This window comes from Eurypyga helias, unplaced genomic scaffold (assembly GCF_000690775.1).
Source record: "Eurypyga helias isolate BGI_N326 unplaced genomic scaffold, ASM69077v1 scaffold29593, whole genome shotgun sequence".
Classification (NCBI taxonomy): Eukaryota; Metazoa; Chordata; class Aves; order Eurypygiformes; family Eurypygidae; genus Eurypyga; species Eurypyga helias.
The window spans coordinates 23,630-43,499 of record NW_010241089.1 but is presented as its reverse complement, the minus strand read 5'-3'; the positions used below and the strand labels follow the sequence as shown (position 1 = coordinate 43,499).

At 46.4% G+C, this 19,870-nt stretch overlaps 1 protein-coding gene across 1 annotated transcript; it reads left to right on the top strand.

The window, feature by feature from the left end:
• Positions 1–381: 381 nt before the first annotated feature.
• Positions 382–17,183, top strand: ANKRD13C (ankyrin repeat domain 13C; the record flags this gene model as incomplete). Its single annotated transcript, XM_010148644.1, is given in 13 exon segments — positions 382–448; positions 2,071–2,112; positions 4,680–4,784; positions 5,933–6,018; positions 7,444–7,489; positions 9,077–9,143; positions 10,596–10,740; positions 11,443–11,574; positions 12,462–12,623; positions 13,365–13,444; positions 15,287–15,385; positions 15,673–15,773; positions 16,936–17,183. Coding segments are annotated over 13 exon segments (1,263 nt in total), but the record flags the coding sequence as incomplete, so codon positions are not given.
• Between the last annotated feature and the right edge of the window lie 2,687 nt (positions 17,184–19,870).

Genomic DNA, 19,870 nt, shown 5'->3' with positions numbered 1-19,870 from the left:
GAGTCTCATAATGCCCCTTTTTTGTGTGTTTGCCTTGCCTCTCCTCCTTACCCCATTCCCTAAAGGTGCTTTCCCGGCGTGGCTCCTCTCCCTTTGGCACAGTGGCTAACCTCTTGTTTTATCTCACTGATGAGACCACTCCCTGCCAGGCACTGGCTGAAGACCAATGAGTTTTACCTCCTTTCACCGTCCCTCACAAAGAGCTTTTTTTTTTTTTTCTCCTGGAATTGATAGAGCCTGGTTTCTGTGCTTTATCATCATTGTGCTGGTTTTCTGCATGCCTCTACCCCTTGTCTGCTGTACCCAAGTTTCCTATCTAATTTTTGAATTGCATGGTTTCTTGGTATGAAGACGACTGTTGAGTCAAATTAAAACCTGTGCTGGAAGAGCTCTCTGGAGCTGATATAGTCCAACCTCCTGCTCAAAGCAGAGATGACACTGGAGTAAGGTCAGGTTGCTCGGAACCTTGTCCAGAGGAGTTTTGAGATTGTGCGTTATTGCTCACCTGCGCTTTCTGCTTATCAGCTGAATGAAAACCGACTGACAAGGTTCTCGGGGAAGGCTGTCAGGGGCCTGGTTAGCCTTGGCTTTGTTGTTTCTTGCCGTTACACCAAGCTGTCATAGCTACTGGGGCTGTCTGGCTCTAAGGCACCGTTTGAAAGGTGAGGTGTGTTTATAAATGTTAATCTTTATTGATGCAAGAGAAAACTTAGCGTGTAGCTGTTTTCTTAGATACATCTATATCCCACTGAAGTCCTTGGTAAGGTGAGGAAGATGTTTACACCTGGCTTGCATAGTTTGAATTTTCCGAGTATGTGGTTTGGCTCATTCTAAAGTTTGTTCATCAGTAGGGTTGTCATTTCAGTCACTTAGAGTGGCTGCGCCCAGTATTTAAAATTGCTTTGGCTCACAGATGTTACAAAACCTATTAATAGAAAATTTGAGGTTAGCTTAGTTAGGGTGTGCTTAATGAACTGGGATGTTGCTGGTGGTGATGTTGTTAGTGACCCGCAAGAATAATTTGTGCTACATGTTGAATAGCTCATTGAAAAGCACTTGGAAACTGCCTTTGGCAGCTCGCCTATCTCCATCGGAGATCTCATGATACTGTGGGATGCTGGCAGTTATTGTGTACAGCAACCTCTCCATGCTTTGGATTGTGCCTTTCACCTGTGCCGTACATCGTCCCTTGCACGTGGCAAGTACTTATTGCTGACGTGGTGCTGTGAAATAACCCTAAGATCAAGTGCATTTCTTAAAACTGCAAGAGACATGTGTTTTCCAGCATTTTTTTTCCTGTTAACTCAGAAAACCTTTAAACGTATAAACAGAGTAATGCAGTTAGATGGAAGAATTGCGTCCTTAAGCTACATAAAGTCCATCAGAGTTCTGGTAGCAGCATTAATGTAGGAAAAACAACTTTATCTTCCAATTCATATCTGAGAACAGAAGCACCAAGTGTGTCAGATGCGTAGCCAGGAGCAGAGGGTCTTGTCTGAAATAGCTGCTGAGCATCTTGGAGGCTGTCTTTGGAAACAAGGCATGGAAGTAACCAAATGGCTTTCTTCTAGCGAAGCTGCTGTGACTTGGCAATCTGTCCAATACTGTATTAGTAAAAAAGTTGTACTAAGTCTTTGAAAAATTAATAAAATAGGCTCTTAAAATTTTAATTGGTATCATATCTTTGAGTAGCTTTTAACCTAGATGTGTCAATCTTCGTAAAATATCAGGCTTGGCAGACCATGATAAGCATAGAGCTTTTGGTTATCTCTGTCTTGAGGATGCAACTGAACCTCTTCGGCTGGAGTAACTTTCAAGATGTCATTAAAAAAAAAAAGCTCACTTTTTTTTTTAATTAAATGTTTCAGATAACATTTACTGTAACAGGTACAATCCGAAAGCTTGCTTAGAAAAATGGGACTGCTGTGGTGTGTTTTAGTGTGTTCTTGGTTAGGTCTTGTAACTGAATTTTCCCAACCCGTAACGTTTGAGTTGTATGTGCAAATGCCTGAAGGAATTGCAGTGGGTTCTGTTACCTGAATCTAATATCTTTTTGTTTCTATTATTTAGGAAACACTCCCTTACATCTTGCTGTGATGTTGGGACATAAAGGTAGGTAACCAATTTTGTTAGCTCTTAGATGATCCCTGATTTTCCTGAATGTGATCTTGTGTCTTGAGCTAGTTCAGGTTGAGGTTTCCTGAAAAGAAGACACGATACAGATTTAGAAGAGACAAGGTGGAGGGGAAATCAGAGTTGTCCTTTAGGACAAAATCAAGGAGCTGGGTAGTGAGCGGGGTAGCGTGGAAAGGATTTGTAGTGGTTGGACTCTTCCTGAGCCTGGAACAAGAAAAGGGGGTTCCAGCTCCTCTCTCTGCAGAGTTAGATGGAAGTTAGGAAACTCAGAATGTTGTGGAAGATGGAGAAACAAGTCTAAGCAGTGGAGGGAAGTGTGTGCACACCTGCTTCCCCTTTGGCGTCCGAGCAGCTGAAGGGGAAGGATGCACTCAGTATGTGTCGGCAAGGGACATGATCCAGGCAGATTGCTGATGTGCAATCAATTCCTGGTACAGAGGGTTATTAATTTCTGTTTGTGTGATGATAGCCTTTATGTCAACACGCTTCTGGTTGCTAGTGTCACTCTGCTTGTTGCTGATGTGCTCACTAGAGGTGTTCAGCAACCCCGTTTAGCTGTTCCCCAGCGCAGCGAATCAGAGTAACGTCCTCTAGAATAAAATGACTCTGTGAGGGGCAGTGTAATCGCTCACCTGCTTTTTGCATTCTCCTTCACTCCCTTGATTCCTTATTTACTGTAAATAATTATCCCTGATAGTTTACCAACTTTAATTCAGTCTGGTTGAATATTTATTTTAAGTCTCTCAAACTTTGGTTATTTTACGTTTCAGTCTCTAGCCTAAAAAGCAGTGTATTCAGTGCTGACAGCTGCCTTGAGTACGAGTATTTCTCAGCTACTGTATAGCCAGGAGAGGAGAGGCGTGTCTTCCCTCTACTCCTTTTCTCAATGGCTGCGTGTTTTAAATTTCAGCTTGCAGTTCACCTCCTGGCTTCTTTCCACATAGCTGGTCAGTCGCCCTGTGCGTGAGGCCCTACATCCCGTAGGATGCTTGTGCTGAGCCTTTGTCTAGCTTGCCCAGGGTGGGCTGTGTCTGCATGGCATCCAGCACAACACCTGCCTTTACCGTTTTGACTTTGAATCCTTCGTAGTCGTTGATCCGCTAAGAACCCCAAGTCCTTTCCTACCTTGTCTGTCCATCTCCTGGGTGTCGAAGGTCAGTTTTCAGTCTGCCTGGGGCGATGCTTACAGCCTCGTCAGCTGTACGTAGCAGTGTTACAGCCAGGCTTTGCTGAGGTGCAGGGTGAACTTACATCCTGCTTGTTTAACTGAAAGCATAATCTGGCTGGTGAATGCAAGCTTACTTCCCTGCTCGCTGTACAGTCTCAGTACTGTGTTAGGCAGTCGTCAAGCAGCCCTAAAAATACCTCTCTGTTTGCTGACAGTCAGGGCTTTTGTTTGTTTATCGCACAGATAGTGTATATTCACCAGTGAAGTATCTCTTCCCTTCCAAACACTGTGCTTGGCAGTGACTCACGAGTGTTGCATCTGGAGTGACTAGTACGGTTTCCTGTAAGACCTATAGTAGGAGAATGATTCAGGAAGTTCCTCTGGCCGTCATGCCTGCCCATTCTACTCATAATGAGCCACTTCTTCAGCCTAAGCTCCAGTTTGGTGCTGCTCTGTTGTGTGTACCTGGGTCAGGCTGATTTTAATGAGATGTGGTGAGGAAACTTCCTGTAGTTAGAAACTGAAGTATTGTTTCAAATGAGGGCAGCTTATTCAAAACATGGAAACACTGAAAGTGGCTCTCCTTAATTTTAAGGACTGGCCAGAGAAGCTGTGGATGCCCCATCCCTGGAAGTGTCCAAGGCCAGGCTGGATGAGGCTTGGAGCAACCTGGTCTAGTGGAAGGTGTCCCTGCCCATGGCAGGGGGGTTGGAACTAGATAATCTTTTAAGGTCCCTTCCAACCCAAGCCATTCTGTGATTCTGTGCACATGCTCTGAGGCTTTCCTAGGTCAGAGTGTGCTTTACGTGCCCTGTTATGGCACATAGGGGAGCTTTTGTGCCACAGCTTCCCTCTGCCTCCCATACCCATGATGATCTCGAGCTGCCTAAAGCCGGTGTCTCCATGCACTCTTGAAGCCAATTACTGCACCACTGACCTTTGGGCACAGGGTGTGGAGATCGAGAGGGGGAAGACCGTGAGCAGCTTCTGTGTGTGGAAGCCCGTGAAGTGTGTCTTGGTACATGGTTTTGTGTGTGAAATAGAACTGATGTAACGCTTTAAAAGTATTTGTTCTATAGTTGTGTGTATGCATATACCAAAATACAGCTTTACAGAAAGCAGAAGGGACGTTTCTTCAGCAGTTATTTAATGGGTGGTTGATCACTAATTATGGTTTTAGTGCTCATGCTTAGCAGGGAAGTGCCATAAGTACTTACATAAATGTCTTTTGTTTGTTTAAAGTCTGAGTCAGAATCCAGATATGCATTTTGATAAACTGTAATACATTGAATATCTTTGACTCTTTCCTTTATTAGGAACGATGTTGCTCCATCCTTGATGCTTCCTGTAAATAATTATTCCTGTTTTGTTACAGAATGTGCCCACTTGCTTTTAGCCCATAATGCTCCAGTAAAGGTGAAAAATGCTCAGGGATGGAGCCCTCTTGCAGAAGCCATCAGCTACGGAGACAGACAAATGAGTAAGAACCACTGCTTCCCACTTCTTCAGGAATGGCGGCCTCATGCAGGATAGGAACACAAAGGTTTTTGAGCTAGGGTGTTTTTTAATGCCCCTATCTCAGCTCTCTGACGGGTTTATCTTAATCAGCTGAGCTTTTTAATACCTAAGTGTGGTACAGCAAGCTCCACATGTCCACTTCCTTGGTAAGAAAGAAATTGCATTGGGATGCAGAACGCTAAGTAGCGTTAAGATTTTGCTGAAAGTGATTGTAAGAGCTATAAAGTAGCATCCTGTATTTGAAATTGGAATTACAAGGTCCGTATGGATTTTAGCCACATGGGATCATCTAATTGGAGCTCCTCCATGTGGTCGTATGTCTATTTGATGTAACAGTTGGCGATGAGATATTGCCTCAGTTTTGCATCTCAGCAGGCCAGTGGGCAAATAGAGATTGAAGTAAATTACTTACTTGCTTCAGATATGAAGGTAGTAAAGGGAAAGTTATTCTACTGCTACTCACTAGTGGGTGTTACTAGTAGTGTCCTGTCCCATAGCAGGATGCTGTCTATCCCAGTTCATAATCGATTAATGCACTAGTTTGTAACGTACTGGCAACATTCTGCGTGTCGGCTCCTCACGACTGAAGGGTTTTCTCAGTGGGAGTAGATGTTACACAGTCTGTAAGCCCATGTTGGATGACATAAACATACTGCTACTCACTAGTGGGTGTTACTAGTAGTGTCCTGTCCCATAGCAGGATGCTGTCTATCCCAGTTCATAATCGATTAATGCACTAGTTTGTAACGTACTGGCAACATTCTGCGTGTCGGCTCCTCACGACTGAAGGGTTTTCTCAGTGGGAGTAGATGTTACACAGTCTGTAAGCCCACGTTGGATGACATAAACATGTACCCACACATTCACCCATAGCCATGTAGCAGACCTCTTGACACGACTGTGCACTTGATATTGTAAACAATTACTGAGGCGGTTGTGATCAGAGCAGGCTATGTATCATTACTGTAACTTGAAAAGAATTTTTCCAAAGTCCAAAGAAATGTTACACTTGCATTGGTTTTGTTGATTTTTAAGATGTCAGACAATGACACTGACCTGTACTTAACAAACAGACGGAATGGATTTACTCTGTAGTTTGTTTCTGTTTAGTTACAGCACTCCTACGGAAGCTTAAACAGCAGTCCCGGGAAAGTGTTGAAGAAAAGCGACCTCGGTTATTAAAAGCCCTGAAAGAGGTAAGTTCAAGGCAGTTGTGTTGTCAAAAACTGATTGTGATGGAAAGCAGCGGCTTCTGTCCCTGTAGGGATGCTCTGGCAAACTGTAAAAAAGTGTTTCACAAATCTCTTTTGCTCTTGGCAGCAGTCTTGGCTTACAGTGCCTGTTTTAAGGGGTCGCAGAATTATGTGTATTTTTAGGACAATATTCCTTCTCAACTTGTAAAAATTCCAATAGGAAGGTTTGTGTAAGTCAGACCTGCTGAGTGGTCTTTGCAAATCTAAAAGTTAAAGAATGTATTTATCTGTCTTTATTCTATTAGATTTTTAAGTCTTTCTTAAATCTTCTGTTTTGGGGAATACTTTGCTGGTTTTCTTTAGTCACCAACCATGAATGACACCTTCTTGCCTTGCTGAGTAATGAGAGAGAATTTTGGTTTCATTCTCCATCTGCGTGCAGCAGCCGGTGGTTCTTGAGCATGGTGAACCATCCCACAGTTTAGGGAAGCCAAGAAGAAAAGCTGTTCCCTCAAACTGCTGCTAGCGTGCTAAAACTGTGGTTCTGAAACCCAGGTGGGGTGAGCGTGTTCTGCCCAGTCAGGTGGCAGAATATGAACGGGTTGTAGAAAACCAGCCGTTTATCTTGGGTTAATTAAGCTGTACGCCTGGGAAGTTGAGCTACATTGAGGGGGTGATAACGCTCCGTGAATACGCTCTACGTTTTTTCATTGATCCAAGAAAAAAACCTGTCTGTGGAAGTGAGAAACTTTCTGGTTTTGTGAGTGCAAGCAGACACAGCCTTAGCAGAGCAGCTCTGCTGTTCCTCAGGCCTCCTGGCGCAAGACCTGGCTTGGAGCTGTGTATTCTCCTCGCGTGGAGTGGAATATGTGGCTACCTCCACGTACACTTGCTGATTTTAATCAAGTCACCCCCTACTTTGCTTTTACTCTGCACACCGTGTAAAGGAGCTGGCTGGCCTGTGGTCATGGAGGTAGAGGGACTTTTATATACGTACTTAAGGGAAGTTGCATTTCATGTTCTGGAAATGGTGTCTGTGACTACTCGGGTGAAGCTCGACCCGTTAATTGAAGCCAGAACGTATAATCCCGGGTGATTGGATGTGGTCATGTGGAGCAAGCAAAGAGCTTCCCAGAGCTTTTTATTTTAAATGCCTGTTTACAATAAATCTTTTACAATCCACAGCTTAATAGCTGTCTAAACTACTATTTCAAAAAATTAATTGAAAATGGCTAATTCAGAGTTGTTTCACATTTCTGAAGCTTTAACTAGAGTAGAATTGATAAGATCATGTAAGTTCAGTGTAAATTCAAATACGAACATGAGAGAAGTAGTTTTCTTTGGCAGAACACACCTTCTGCCTGTCTTTCAGTGAATTTTACAGTTGTTCAGACTAAAAAGTGTGTTAATACATTCTTTTCCTCTCAGCTAGGTGACTTCTATCTAGAGCTTCACTGGGATTTTCAAAGTTGGGGTAAGCACTTGCGTATTCCTTTCCGTAGGGAGATAATATAATCGGTCGTCAGCACACCTGTTCCCTCCAGCTTCAGTTTTCTTCCGGATTGCATGTTCACAATCCAGTTCTCAAGGTGCAAGTTAGAGAGACAGCACAGACAGCTCTTTTTCTGAATTATTTTTGCTTGCTCTTTTTTTGGAGCTGAAGTCTAGTCTGTAATTTAATGACACGATATGGGGGGAACAAGCTGTTGCTTACTCTACTTTTCTAATAATTGATTTCTTAAAGTATTAAGATGTCTCTCTCTGGTCAGTTGGTAGAGCAGAGGTGTGAACCATTTAGCTGAGTAACTGGACTGAGGGCATTGAATTCCTGGAATTTCAGCCTCTGCTCTGACTGGTGACTGTCTGTCCAGGGCAGCTGTGTGATGGGTTCTTCAAACTGCAGCTTCACCGTAACATTTTCTTCTGTGACTGTCTTTAAAGTTTAGTGTTTTCTCAATTTCCACCTCTTATCTGAGAAGAAAAATGGAAATAAATCGGTAAAAATGTATTAGCAATGATCAACGTGTCTGAATAATGTAAAAATGCTGGAGTGATAGCTTCTGTTAGTGGTTGAAGCTCAAGTGAGTAACTCTTCACCCTTACATATAGGCATAGCCCAAGTACTTGGTGTGCTTCTGCCTCTCCCACTATTCAGAGGAGGAACGAGCAGCCAGGCTGCCATCAAACTTTGAGCAGATATGGAGCAAAAACCTAATTTTACTGGGTGTGGGCTGCACATTTAGTGAGTGGACTTCTTCACAGACGAGTCAGCGTAGAAAAGAGAGCTGTAGGCGTGGAGCAGGACGTGGCTTAGTGATGAGACATAAGATTTCACTGGCAGGAGAAGTGATGCCAGAAGGAAAGCGGAATTCTCCAGGAGTCCTCTTCTCCAGGCGCCTCGACGTGCCTCTGTTTACATCTAGTTTTTTCTATATATGCACTGCCTTGAAGGGAAAAGGATGCCCTGGGCAGTGCCTCTGTCCTGATTGTCTGTCCTCTGGGCTAATTACTTTGAGGAGGTGGTCTTAATTCTTTGTGGTTCTTTTTGAAGAAGGTGTTGAGATGCCGTTGTGTTGAATTGGTTTTATTGCTGTAAAGTAAATGATCCCTTTTAGAATAAGGACAGCTGCAGTGCCTTACACCCATCTCGTAATACTGTGCAGACTCCCGTTTTCACCGGTGGTTTAATGTTTGCTTGATGTATTGGGTTTTTTCCTGCTTGTGGGTGTTGTGCTTTAATTGTAGCTTTCAGTCAGTCCAATCTATCAGTAAGCTATCCAGTCACAGAATGAAAATTTCAAATGGCTAGAAGACGAGATACTAGAACTTGTAAATTATTTAGCTGTGGCTGAGGACACTGCACGTAGGCTGTACTGCTGCACATCAGCTTCGCAGTTTCTGAATGGAAATAAGGCTGCTGCTGGGCAGTTGTGTGGGACTGTGATGGAAAAACGGGCATGTGTGAGAGTGCGCTGCCATTCCAACTGAGGTGTGGTTGTGGTAGAAATACTCTCCAGAGGAACCCTGATGGCCTAACTGTAGTCTCTCTCCCTCCCTCTAGTGCCTTTACTCTCCCGAATTCTGCCTTCTGACGCATGTAAAATACACAAACAAGGTATAAATATCAGGTAAGCATTGATTTTACCGTGTGTGTTATCCAAGTCAAATAGCTGCACGCTAGTGAAAACGCTGTGAAAAATTTTTTTCCCACGTGGTCCGAAAGAAATCCCTGAGGAGTCTGTAAACGTTTGTGGAAGAGCACTGTGGGCGCGCAGCGGCGTTCAGAGGCCAGCAGTGGTTTGAGCGCCAGGCTCTTTCTTTGTTGATCCAAATTTAACTTTGGTTCCTGTGTCACTTAAAATACAGAGCAAAAGCAATTAATCCCTACAAGGTTTCATCTACCGGACATGACAATGGTTAATGGAAAAATGGGAATTTTGTATTTTTAACACCATTTCAAATAAATGGGCTTTCAGGATTTGGTGGAGGAATATTGCTGCTCCATGGAAAAAAAAGGTGGAGTAGTTTCTCTTCTTAAAATGCTGAATGTGAAAGATTCACAGACTCAGTAGAAGGCTTCCAGGATGTTTTCCAAGCTCAGCTCTTTAACTGGTTTGCTCTGGATTTCTGGATTTAAATGCCTTTTCGGTTTAGGTTCCAAAATTTAAAACAAATATACAGTCAAGAATATGATTCAGAAGATGCAGTCTGTAGCAGATTTTTTTCTGTTGAAGCTTTTAGCACAGATGTGTGGTCTGACACTTGGATTCTGAGCCCGTGTTCTCATTTTTGTGTGCTCTGCCTGCATGAGACAGAGAGTTGCGAGACTGGCATGGAGTGGAAATAGCTGCAGATTCTTGAAATCAGAGGCCAATATATGATGAGTAGTAAGCCAACGCCCCTTAGAGCTGAAGTGGTCACTAAATTCGGGTTTTTTAACTATCTTTGTTGAAGAAGTAAATATTCTGACAATGACAGATATGAGTTACTAGGGACATCTTTGTCCTTGGCTCCATCTTCCAGTTATTCAGGTCAGCAGAAGCATTTCTTTTGTGTTGGTAAGGGGGAAAAACTAAAAATAGCAACTAAAATAAGTCAAATTAAAAAAAAAAAATCCATCTGTTTCTTAGTCCCCGTTGTAAACTGGGTCATGTCCTAATATTGCTACTGGGATCAGTGGCTGCTGCTGGTAGAGCAGGATGCTGATCAGACGGAGCAGTTGTGTTTCACAGCGTGTAGCACGCACGGGCTCTACGCATTCTCACTTCCTCGTGCTGGCAGCTCGGAAATACAGGGAAACTTTCCCTTTTCCAATGAGGTCAGCCTGAGAGTAGTGTGGAATACGTTTCCAGTGGTACAGATGTTACGATGTGAAGCTTATTGGTTTGTTAACGGCAGCGCTTTTTTAATTTCTGCATCCAGGCTTCACTTGGGAAATACTCTATGGAAACCTGGGCCTTAGTGTGTTTGGGTGTGATTAAAAAAATAACTAAAATAAAAAGGCTTTCCTTCCAACCTGAACTTATTAATGTGTTTGAGTGTTTATGGGTCACTTTTAAAGGATTGGTATATTTTCACAGGCTGGACACAACTCTCATAGACTTTACCGACATGAAGTGCCAACGAGGGGATTTAAGCTTCATTTTTAACGGTGACGCAGCACCCTCTGAATCTTTTGTAGTTTTAGACAATGAACAGAAAGTTTACCAGCGAATACATCACGAGGTAAATACGGGTGGGAAATACCCCAAGCTTTTACTTCACATCAGAAGTCTGACTTACTTTATTAAATAAAATGTGCCTCTCCAGGAGGCCCAAACAAGCTCCAAAGAATTGTTTGCTCAGTTGATGTAACTGAAGCTGGATGGGTCACATAAAATTCTGGTATGAAAACCGGGGCTTTGGAGTACAGGCTAAACGGGGGAAAGCTAGAGTGTGACTGTGTTGGGAAATCTTTTAACATTCTGAATAGGCAAATAGGTTTGAAGTTATGACACATGCTACTTCCAGTCTGTCCAGTGGGCTTCGTTGGGGTGTCCTCGGGAGGGTTTCCAACCTTGCTTGCAGCCTTGCAGCCGTTCAGTCACCCCTTGCCACCTTTGTCCTTAATAATGCAAGTGTCTGACTCATGGGACCTCTTGTAGCGAGTCGAGGTTTTAATTACAGCTTTATCCACCAGTCACTTAATCATACGGATCTTTGCTTTTGGAAAGGGTGTGGCTGCTGACCTTTCTGGATAGATCATGCTTGGATGCTTTATTTGCATTAGTATTTAAAATTAAATTACTTGTTAGCCATTTGGCCAGAGCTTCTAGAAAACAGTTGGAAAATTCAGGAAGTGCTAGTTCTGGGAAAAGTTCTAAAGGAAAAGGTTCATTGATACGTTATTGCTAAGTTTTATTCCGTATGTGGGAATTTTTCTTCTAGGAATCTGAAATGGAAACAGAAGAAGAGGTCGACATACTGATGAGCAGCGATATTTACTCAGCAACATTATCAACCAAATCAATCACCTTCACGCGTGCCCAAACGGGATGGCTTTTCCGAGAAGACAAAACAGTAAGCTGAAAGAAAACTTCACAGCCTGCTTTACTGGAGTCCCAAAAGCTCAGCCTGATGCTGGTGTGGTTGGGAAGAGAGGAGGAGTGGGAGAATGACACGCTGGGGGCAGGGGGAAATGTCTCCCCAGAGTTGTCGTTAGTTCAACCACGCAGACTGTGTGGTCGACTGCCCGCGTCAGAACAGCGTAGCCTGGGAGGAGGATTCCAGACTGTAGGTATGGGGCGGGAGGAGAGCAGATTGTACGGAAAGTGGCTTTATTCTGGGAGTGTGCTGTCTCTGCAAATGCATTCCAGGGTGTGCAGTAAGGTTATTGTGAAATGCAGGAGGGGGGTGTTGGGGTACGGTTTCCCTTTCCGTGGTGCCAGCCCGATGGAGGCACAAGCTCTCAGCTGTGAGAAAACTGAAACGGCCAGTGTCGTAACTCCTGTGTGTAGGAAACTGCGTGTTGTGAGTAGCTCTGGTGGACTTTGTTTCCACCTGGAGCTGGTCGGGTGGTGCCATTTGTGGCACGCTTTCAGCTGAGCTGGTGCTTCGCAACTTCCTTCCTCTTACGAAATCCCAACTCCGTATGCTCTGTGTGTGCGTTGCACTTCAGCACTACTTGCTGCGAAGGGGATTTTAGTCAGATTTTCCTTGGCTGCTCTTGATTTGTTAAACAGTCCTTTCTCTCTTAGTTTCATTGACGTGAAATTCCCATTCCTGATGAGTTCTGGCCTTTGTGCTGCACGTACCTCACTGGGAGTGCCCACAGATAGCTCCTGGGGCTGGCTGGGTGAAGTACCACGCTTCCATCCCGGAGTTAGCCAAAGGATTACACTTCAGTGCAATAGGATATATAAGAATTATCAGCCGTGAGTCCTTAATGTCCAATTCCTTTCATGCAGGAAAGAGTAGGAAACTTTCTGGCAGATTTCTACCTGGTTAATGGACTTGTGTTGGAATCGAGGAAAAGAAGAGAGCATCTCAGTGAGGAGGATATCCTTCGAAATAAAGCTATCATGGAGAGCCTGAGTAAAGGTGGCAACTTAATGGAACAAAATTTTGAGGTATACTTCTACTCAGGATGTCAGGTTTTGCACAGGAGAATAATCTTTTGCACCACTCATTTAGCAAAATCTATAGATAATGTTTTCATTCTGTTTTGAATCTCTTAATTTAAAAATCATAAGTACGACCTAGAAGTATAATCATGGTGATATGTTAATGAATTATCCTGATTAGTGCACACAGTGAGGAATTTCTTGGATTGTATTGGATATTTCAGTCTTAATTTGTCAATTTTTGTCTGGTTTTGGCTGTGACAAATCATTTGGCACAATAAACATTTGGTCTAGAAGAAGCTGAGTGCCTTTCTGGCTCTCGTTTCAGTCATGTTTGCCTTTAGCTTCATTAACATTAACATGGCTTGAGCCTGTTGTTATCACCGTGAAATCAAGAGCTATTCAGAGTGAGCCAGACATCATCTGGGAACACACATACAGACTTAAAAATGGTTAATTTATTTTGGCATTGTCTTGTGCTTTGCTACTTGTCATTCAGACACTTGAGTTAACTGATGAACCGATGCATGACAACAGCCAACTTCTGGGTAGAACACGGTTTGGGGCCAAATACCCAAAGGGGGAGACAGAGAGCAAGAGCGAGGGATGGAGGGGTGAAGTGTCTGCTGCGGACTGGATGGGCTAGATTGCTGCTCTTCCTGGAGTTAACGTTCAGCTGGATCTGGTTGCGGGGCAGAATTCTGAGAGCATGTAAGGAAAGCTAAAGAGTTGTGTTTCCCTGAACAGCCCGTCAGACGGCAGTCGCTTACGCCACCGTCGCCCAACACCATTACGTGGGAGGAGTACATATCTGCCGAAAACGGAAAGTAAGTGTTGGGGACATTCCCGTCGCTCCTGCAGATTCCCGGGTTCTGTTTGGGGGGTCTGTGTGGGCACTTTCTCGTTTGCGGGTCCAGAGGAGGCCACGGAGATGCTCCGAGGGCTGGAGCCCCTCTGCTCTGGGGACAGGCCAAGAGAGTTGGGGAGTTCAGCCTGGAGAAGAGAAGGCTCCAGGGAGACCTTATAGCACCTTCCAGTGCCTGAAGGGGCTACAAGGAAGCTGGGGGGGGCTTTTTACAAGGGCCTGTAGTGACAGGACAAGGGGGAACGGGTTTAAACTGAAAGAGGGGAGGTTTAGATTAGATATCAGGAGGAACTTCTGCCCAGAGAGGGTGGGGAGGCACTGGGACCGGTTGCCCAGAGAAGCTGTGAATGCGCCACCCCTGGAAGTGTCCAAGGCCAGGCTGGATGAGGCTTGGAGCAACCTGGTCTAGTGGAAGGGGTCCCTGCCCATGGCAGGGGGGGTGGAACTGGATGATCTTTAAGGTCCCTTCCAACCCAAACCATTCCATGATTCTATGATTTTTTTGCTTGTAGCTTTTTGGGGACAGAGGAACATGGGGTCGATGTCCGAGATGTTCAACATAATGAATTTTATTGCATCAGCTGGTGATGGAAGTACTGGATGGGCGTCTGCCTGTACCCAGGGCTCGGAATGTGAACCCCTGGGAAATAGGCACATCCAAGCCGGCTTTTTTTAAGGAAGACTTTGACACATGCATCGCTGTAATTCATGTATCTTATGATAGTAATAAATAACCCAATTAATGTTTAAAATAACCTGGTGACTGAACGAGACTCTAGTGGCAGCGTCCGAAACCCCACGCTTTGGAATGCAGGGACATGCAGATCGCCTCGTACTGGCGAGGGCTGCGTGAGATGCTGTCCTCTGGGTGTGTAACCAGGCAGAGAAGAGCTGTACCTTGATTTGCAGTACCTTCACTTGCAGAAGGTGCAAGCAGTGTTTATTTTCCTGCACTGCGTGCTGTCTGGCTGTTGAATGTAGAAGGACCCAAACACGTACTGAGTGTGCCCTATCAGAACAAAGCTGCAAGTCCTTTCTCCAAGGGTCTACGGACTAGCCCATGACCAGATGATACCAGGGAATACCATGATATTCCAGCACAGACTGAGTAACAGGCACATGGATCTGTTGGGGGTGTTTTTAACTAGTTTCACTTTGAATGTGTTGGAGATGGAACCAATACTCCAGGGGACAGTGAGGTTATGCTTGAACAGTGTGCGCAAGATTGCGCGGTGTTTAAACAAACTGATCAACCGAGGGGAGTTCAGTGGGAAATCTGCATTCCTAGCTAATGCAGAGCAGAAGAGGAAAAGATCTGTTACTTTATTGTTACCTGTTTGTTACCTGTTACTGCTTTCCTACAGCAGATTTTTGTCGTGTGTTTCCCAGTGTTGCCCTCTCGAGGTGAGAGAGAACTTTTCCGCTTTCCCTGGGATTGTTTTCACAGTCCAGGCTGAAAGCAAAATCAAGCTGAACTAGAAAAAACCTGCTGCTTTGTTTAGACTATGTAACTCTCATGTCTTTGAGGCATTTATCAGTATAATGTTTAATGTTTATGAAGAATTCTTCCAAGATTTTTCCAGAGTCTTCTCCCTGCTTGTTTTTGTCTTGCCCCCTAGCTTAGCAGAGCTCAGTCACCTGAATTGAGGTGGTTGCCGACTCATCTTTAAAATAAAAGCTGCACACAGTATTTGCTTTATTGTAGGGATTCTCTACTGACTTTTTCAAACCTGAGCCTTGTTTCCTTCCTTTAAAACTAAGGTTTCCTGGGGAAAAAAACTGACTCTGTCCTTCTCCCCCTCAGAGCTCCTCATCTGGGCAGAGAGCTGGTCTGCAAAGAAAGCAAGAAAACCTTTAAAGCCACGATAGCGATGAGCCAGGAATTCCCCTTAGGAATTGAATCGTAAGTCTGAGTTACTTGCCGTGAGCGTTACCGGTGTTGGAATGTGTCTGTGAACTGCCAAGCCCTTGATACCTCGGGAATGTGGCAGGTCAAAAGCTGCGAAGGAAGCCGTGCTGCCGGGCGAGCAGACTGTTCCCACCGGAGCCCGCGGTGCTGCCGGGCCGGCTGTGGGAGGAGCCGGGCACTTATCTTACTCTGTGATCACCTTGCTTTGGGTCACCTTTATCTTTTTTAGAGGGAAGGCTTGTGAAACAAGAACTTGCAATGAAACCTGTTTTCCTTTTCAGGTTGTTGAATGTTTTAGAAGTAATTGCACCCTTCAAGCACTTTAACAAACTTAGAGAATTTGTTCAAATGAAGCTTCCACCAGGCTTTCCTGTAAAATTAGGTAAGATGTTACAGGGACTCTTGTGGCCCTCCGTTTCCAAATTGTGTGCACTTACTCCTGCAGTATGCTCAAAACATGCGTTGAGTTTTGGAAAGGAACTCTCTCTCCTAAGGAGAGATGTCGGGAGAATGCAGTCAGGTTCGTGGAAGGAACGTGGGGTTTGGAAAAGGCATCCTGGAGCTGAACAGTGAGTATGGCCCCAGGCAGGAAGGGAGCCCTGCAGGTCTGACGCAGGGGGCTTGTTCCACGGGTGGTGTAGGGATGCTGAGGTCACGCTGCGTTGCAGGATGATCTTAGTCCTGAGTGAAGTGTTTTGCAGCGTTGTTGTATTTCTCTTTCCTCAAGGATATTGGGGTTTTTTTTCACTTAGAACTAAATAGAAATGAGACCATTATCCTTCTAACAAAGGGAAACGTGTAACGCAATTATTCATGGTATAGACTATCACAGTACCAACTGCTAAAAAGTAATAGCACCTTTTCTGAGTGTTACAGGATTTCCTACATTCCAGTAAGCTGTCTGAGCTCAGCAATTCTGACCAAACTATGTTCTACCTTCTGTCTTATTTCACAGAAGGGTTTGGGTTGGAAGGGACCTTAAAGACCATCTAGTTCCCCCCCCCCTGCCATGGGCAGGGACAAGCTCGGTTTAGTGAGGATGGAATTCTTGCTTAGCTCAGGGCAAGCCAGTGCTTCAGCGTTCGATTTCGGTGTAAAAAGGGTTATATTTTACAGTAGAACAGCCCATCTCCTCATGTGGGGGCTGCTCAGCTGAAGCCTCCGTGTGTCTTTCCCTTGCACCATCGCCAGGCCAGCGTCCTCTGTTTCGGCAGAGGTTAATCTGTACGTTCGCAGAGCCGTGGTGCCATCGGTATCCGTGGAGAAAGGAGAACTGTTAAACTGATCATATTAACGATTTTTTGAATTTACAGCTTTTAGGTTGGAAAAGACCTGTAAGAGCATCAGGTCCAGCCACGTTTTGAGCTGGGTGTTGTTCCCATGCTAGGTTTCCGTAAGGCAGCCCCTCCTTAAGGGCTTTGAGCTGCCACAGTGCAGGACACTAACCGAGCTTCTGTGCCTCAAGTTACAGATCATTAGGTAAAAATAAGGTAAAAAGCCTTTATTCCTTTGCTCCTCACTGTACCCTTTTGCTCCCTGTCCAGATATCCCTGTATTTCCCACCATCACAGCCACTGTGACTTTTCAGGAGTTCCGTTACGATGAATTTGATGAATCCATCTTCACCATTCCCGATGATTACAAGGAGGACCCCAGCCGCTTTCCCGATCTCTAAGGAAACGGGAAGGTTAACGGTGAATAACGACACCAGCGTGCCACGGAGAACGCAGACGGCTGCAAACGGCCCACGGATGGGAGCGTGGGCCGCAAGGGAAGGGATGAACTTCATGATCCGGAAAAGGGAACACGCATCGAATGACTGATGTACTGATACTCTAACGGGCATCCAGTCTCGCTCCCGCTTCACAGCGACTCCCCCGACGTGTCGTTCGCACCTCGATCCACCCGGTACCGCCAGCGCGGGGTGGCCTGGTGCCCTGAGGACACATGACCGCTGTGAGGACGAGCGTTGGTTTTTAAATTTTTTTACGTTTCTTGGTGACACGAAAAGCACTCTTGGACCATTAGCATCAAAGTTGAAATGTCTTAGCCGGATATTAGCCCCATACACCATCCCAGCATCCGCGAGATGACCGTACGATATTCTTTCAAGCTTTGTTTTCACGGACTGTAAGCTATGTACCGTTATGTATAGCTCAGTAATCTGAATGTTAGTTGGACGTGTGTTAGAAGGAATGCGTTTTCTGTAGAGGAATGAGCCCAAATGGTAACCAGTAAACAACTCCGTTTCCCACCGCAATACCCTCCCGGCAGAGCGGTCGCTCTGGGGGGAAGGAGGTACCTGCTCTAGCAGCGGGGTGCTATCTGTCCCTCTCTGATCCTCTCCTTTCCTCACTGAGCTCCCCGTCGCCTCCCTTCCGTTGGCTTCGCGTGTAACCTCTCCATCCCGCTGCCTCGGGAGTCCCCGCCGTCCCCGGCGGGTGGCATCCTCAGCGCGTCGTTCCCTGGAAACTCCCCTTCTCCTCCTTCCCGGGCGCTTAGGAGGCTTGCTTCGCAACGGCTGCCGTGTGAAAACACGGGGCGTGTAGCCAGAGTTACTGGGACAGCGAGCTCAAGGGTTAAATGGGCTGAGTAAAAGTCCGTCTCGAGGTTAAACTGTAGTGTGCGTGGACCAGGGCGCTCACCGGACGGTGGGAGCTGCAGATGCTTAGGACCTTCCCAGGTCAACCTCCTCCTACTGCATCCAGGTAGGCGTTTCTGTACTCTGCCTTCCTGAGCTTATTCTCATTCCAAGTGGTTCCAGTCTCCTAATTTGACACTAATCCAGCGTCTTGGTTTTTTAGAAGGAATTTGTGCAAAAGGCTAATGGTGCTATTTGTTTGTATTCAGCAATTTAGATTAAAGTGCAGTGGTGTAATTGTACAAAAATGTAAATATTTTCAAAATGACCTTTTGTGCACTGTAGTTCAAACCTTTTCTGGAAATCCCGAGAGTCCCGCATCGAACTGCGGTGTAACCAGTACTGTCACTGCTCGGTCGAGGTACCGGCCGCCGCGGGCGCGCGGGGGAGACAGCTCCCCCCGAGGCAGCAACAGCCCCCCGGTCGGGCACGTGGGCAGGAGGTGGGAGTCCACGTCCGAGGCAGACGCTCTCACGCTGGAATCCCTGTGCGTAACTGTGCGGGGAGACCCAGGGAATCGCTGGATAAACTGAGTGGAGGCGGATGCTCTTCCAGGTTGCTGTAAAACCCCAGGTGGGACAGGCGAGTTGTGTTTACCCTGTGACGGATACAGCGGAGTATCCATCCAAAACAGAACTACAGGGGAAGAGGGAAGCGTAGACGGGTGGTGACTTCCAAAGCACTGTAGCAGCAGCAGATGTTGAACCTGCGATGGGAATGAGAGAACTTGTTCCTCCAAGTGACGATGAATTCCTAAAGCTGGTACATCTGTGGTGTACGTCACCACCCGCTGCGCTCCCGCGAGGAGCAGCAGGGATCCCTGCGGCGAGAGGCCAGAGCTGAAGGGGTGTAGGGACTGCGTCGCCCGTCTGAGCTGGAGGTGTGGGGCAGATCTCTCCTGTTGCCCCCTTGCATCGCGGGTAGAATTTTCCGCGTAGAGCTGCCGGGCCGGGGCGAGGCCGATGTGGGTGCTGTGCAGGAGCACGGACTGGCAGGGGCGTTTTGGCCAAGTTAGAAATCCCTTTTCTCAGTGTTGAGGGGCAGGAGCCGTGTTCCGTGTCGCTTTGCCTTTGTGGTTATTCCGAGTTAGGGTCGTGGAGCTCGCTGCCATGGGAAGGAGCGTTGGCAGCCGGGGCCGCCCGGTTTCGGCAGTACAGCGACTTGTAGGCCCCGTGAGAAACAAGCGTGGCTTTTTGCGTCGCCTGATGCGAAAACGGGGTTCTGTCCCCCCAGCAGAACGGCCCGCGTCGTCTGCTGCTGCCAGACGGGGTGGCTGACTCGAAGCAGTGTTTTCTGTGGGTCCTGCGGATTCTGGCTGCAGCTTTAGGGGTTTTTAACCTTCACGATTACACCGACCCACCTCGATACGCTTCAAGGTGTGCGGAAACCGGGCAGGTTGTGACGTTAAGGCTTGCTCTGGGCTGGAGCATCAGCAGTGAGGGCAGACAGGGGTTGGTGTGACTGCGGTGAACACGGCCTGGTGCTGCTGAGTGAGCTGGCCGCAGCCGGAGCGTCCTGCCCAGGGCCGGGACTGCTCCCAGATCCCTGCGACAGCCTCATCGAGTCAGGCCCAGCGAACTGTTTCTCGGTACGTTTCCTTCCAGTGTTCAGTGATGTGTTTTCTGTCCGAAACATTCCTAGAGATGCATTTTGAAACACTTAAGAGACACCTGGGACGTGGTTTCCTGGCGGATACCCCGCGAGCTGCAGGAATCCTCGGGAGTGAGCCGGGCATGAGAGGCTGCGTCGGTGCCAGCGCCCGCGCTGGCCTCGGCGGTTTATCCGGTCACTCGTTGCTGGGAGGGTGTCTGTGCCGTGCCGACACGAAGCGCGTCGTC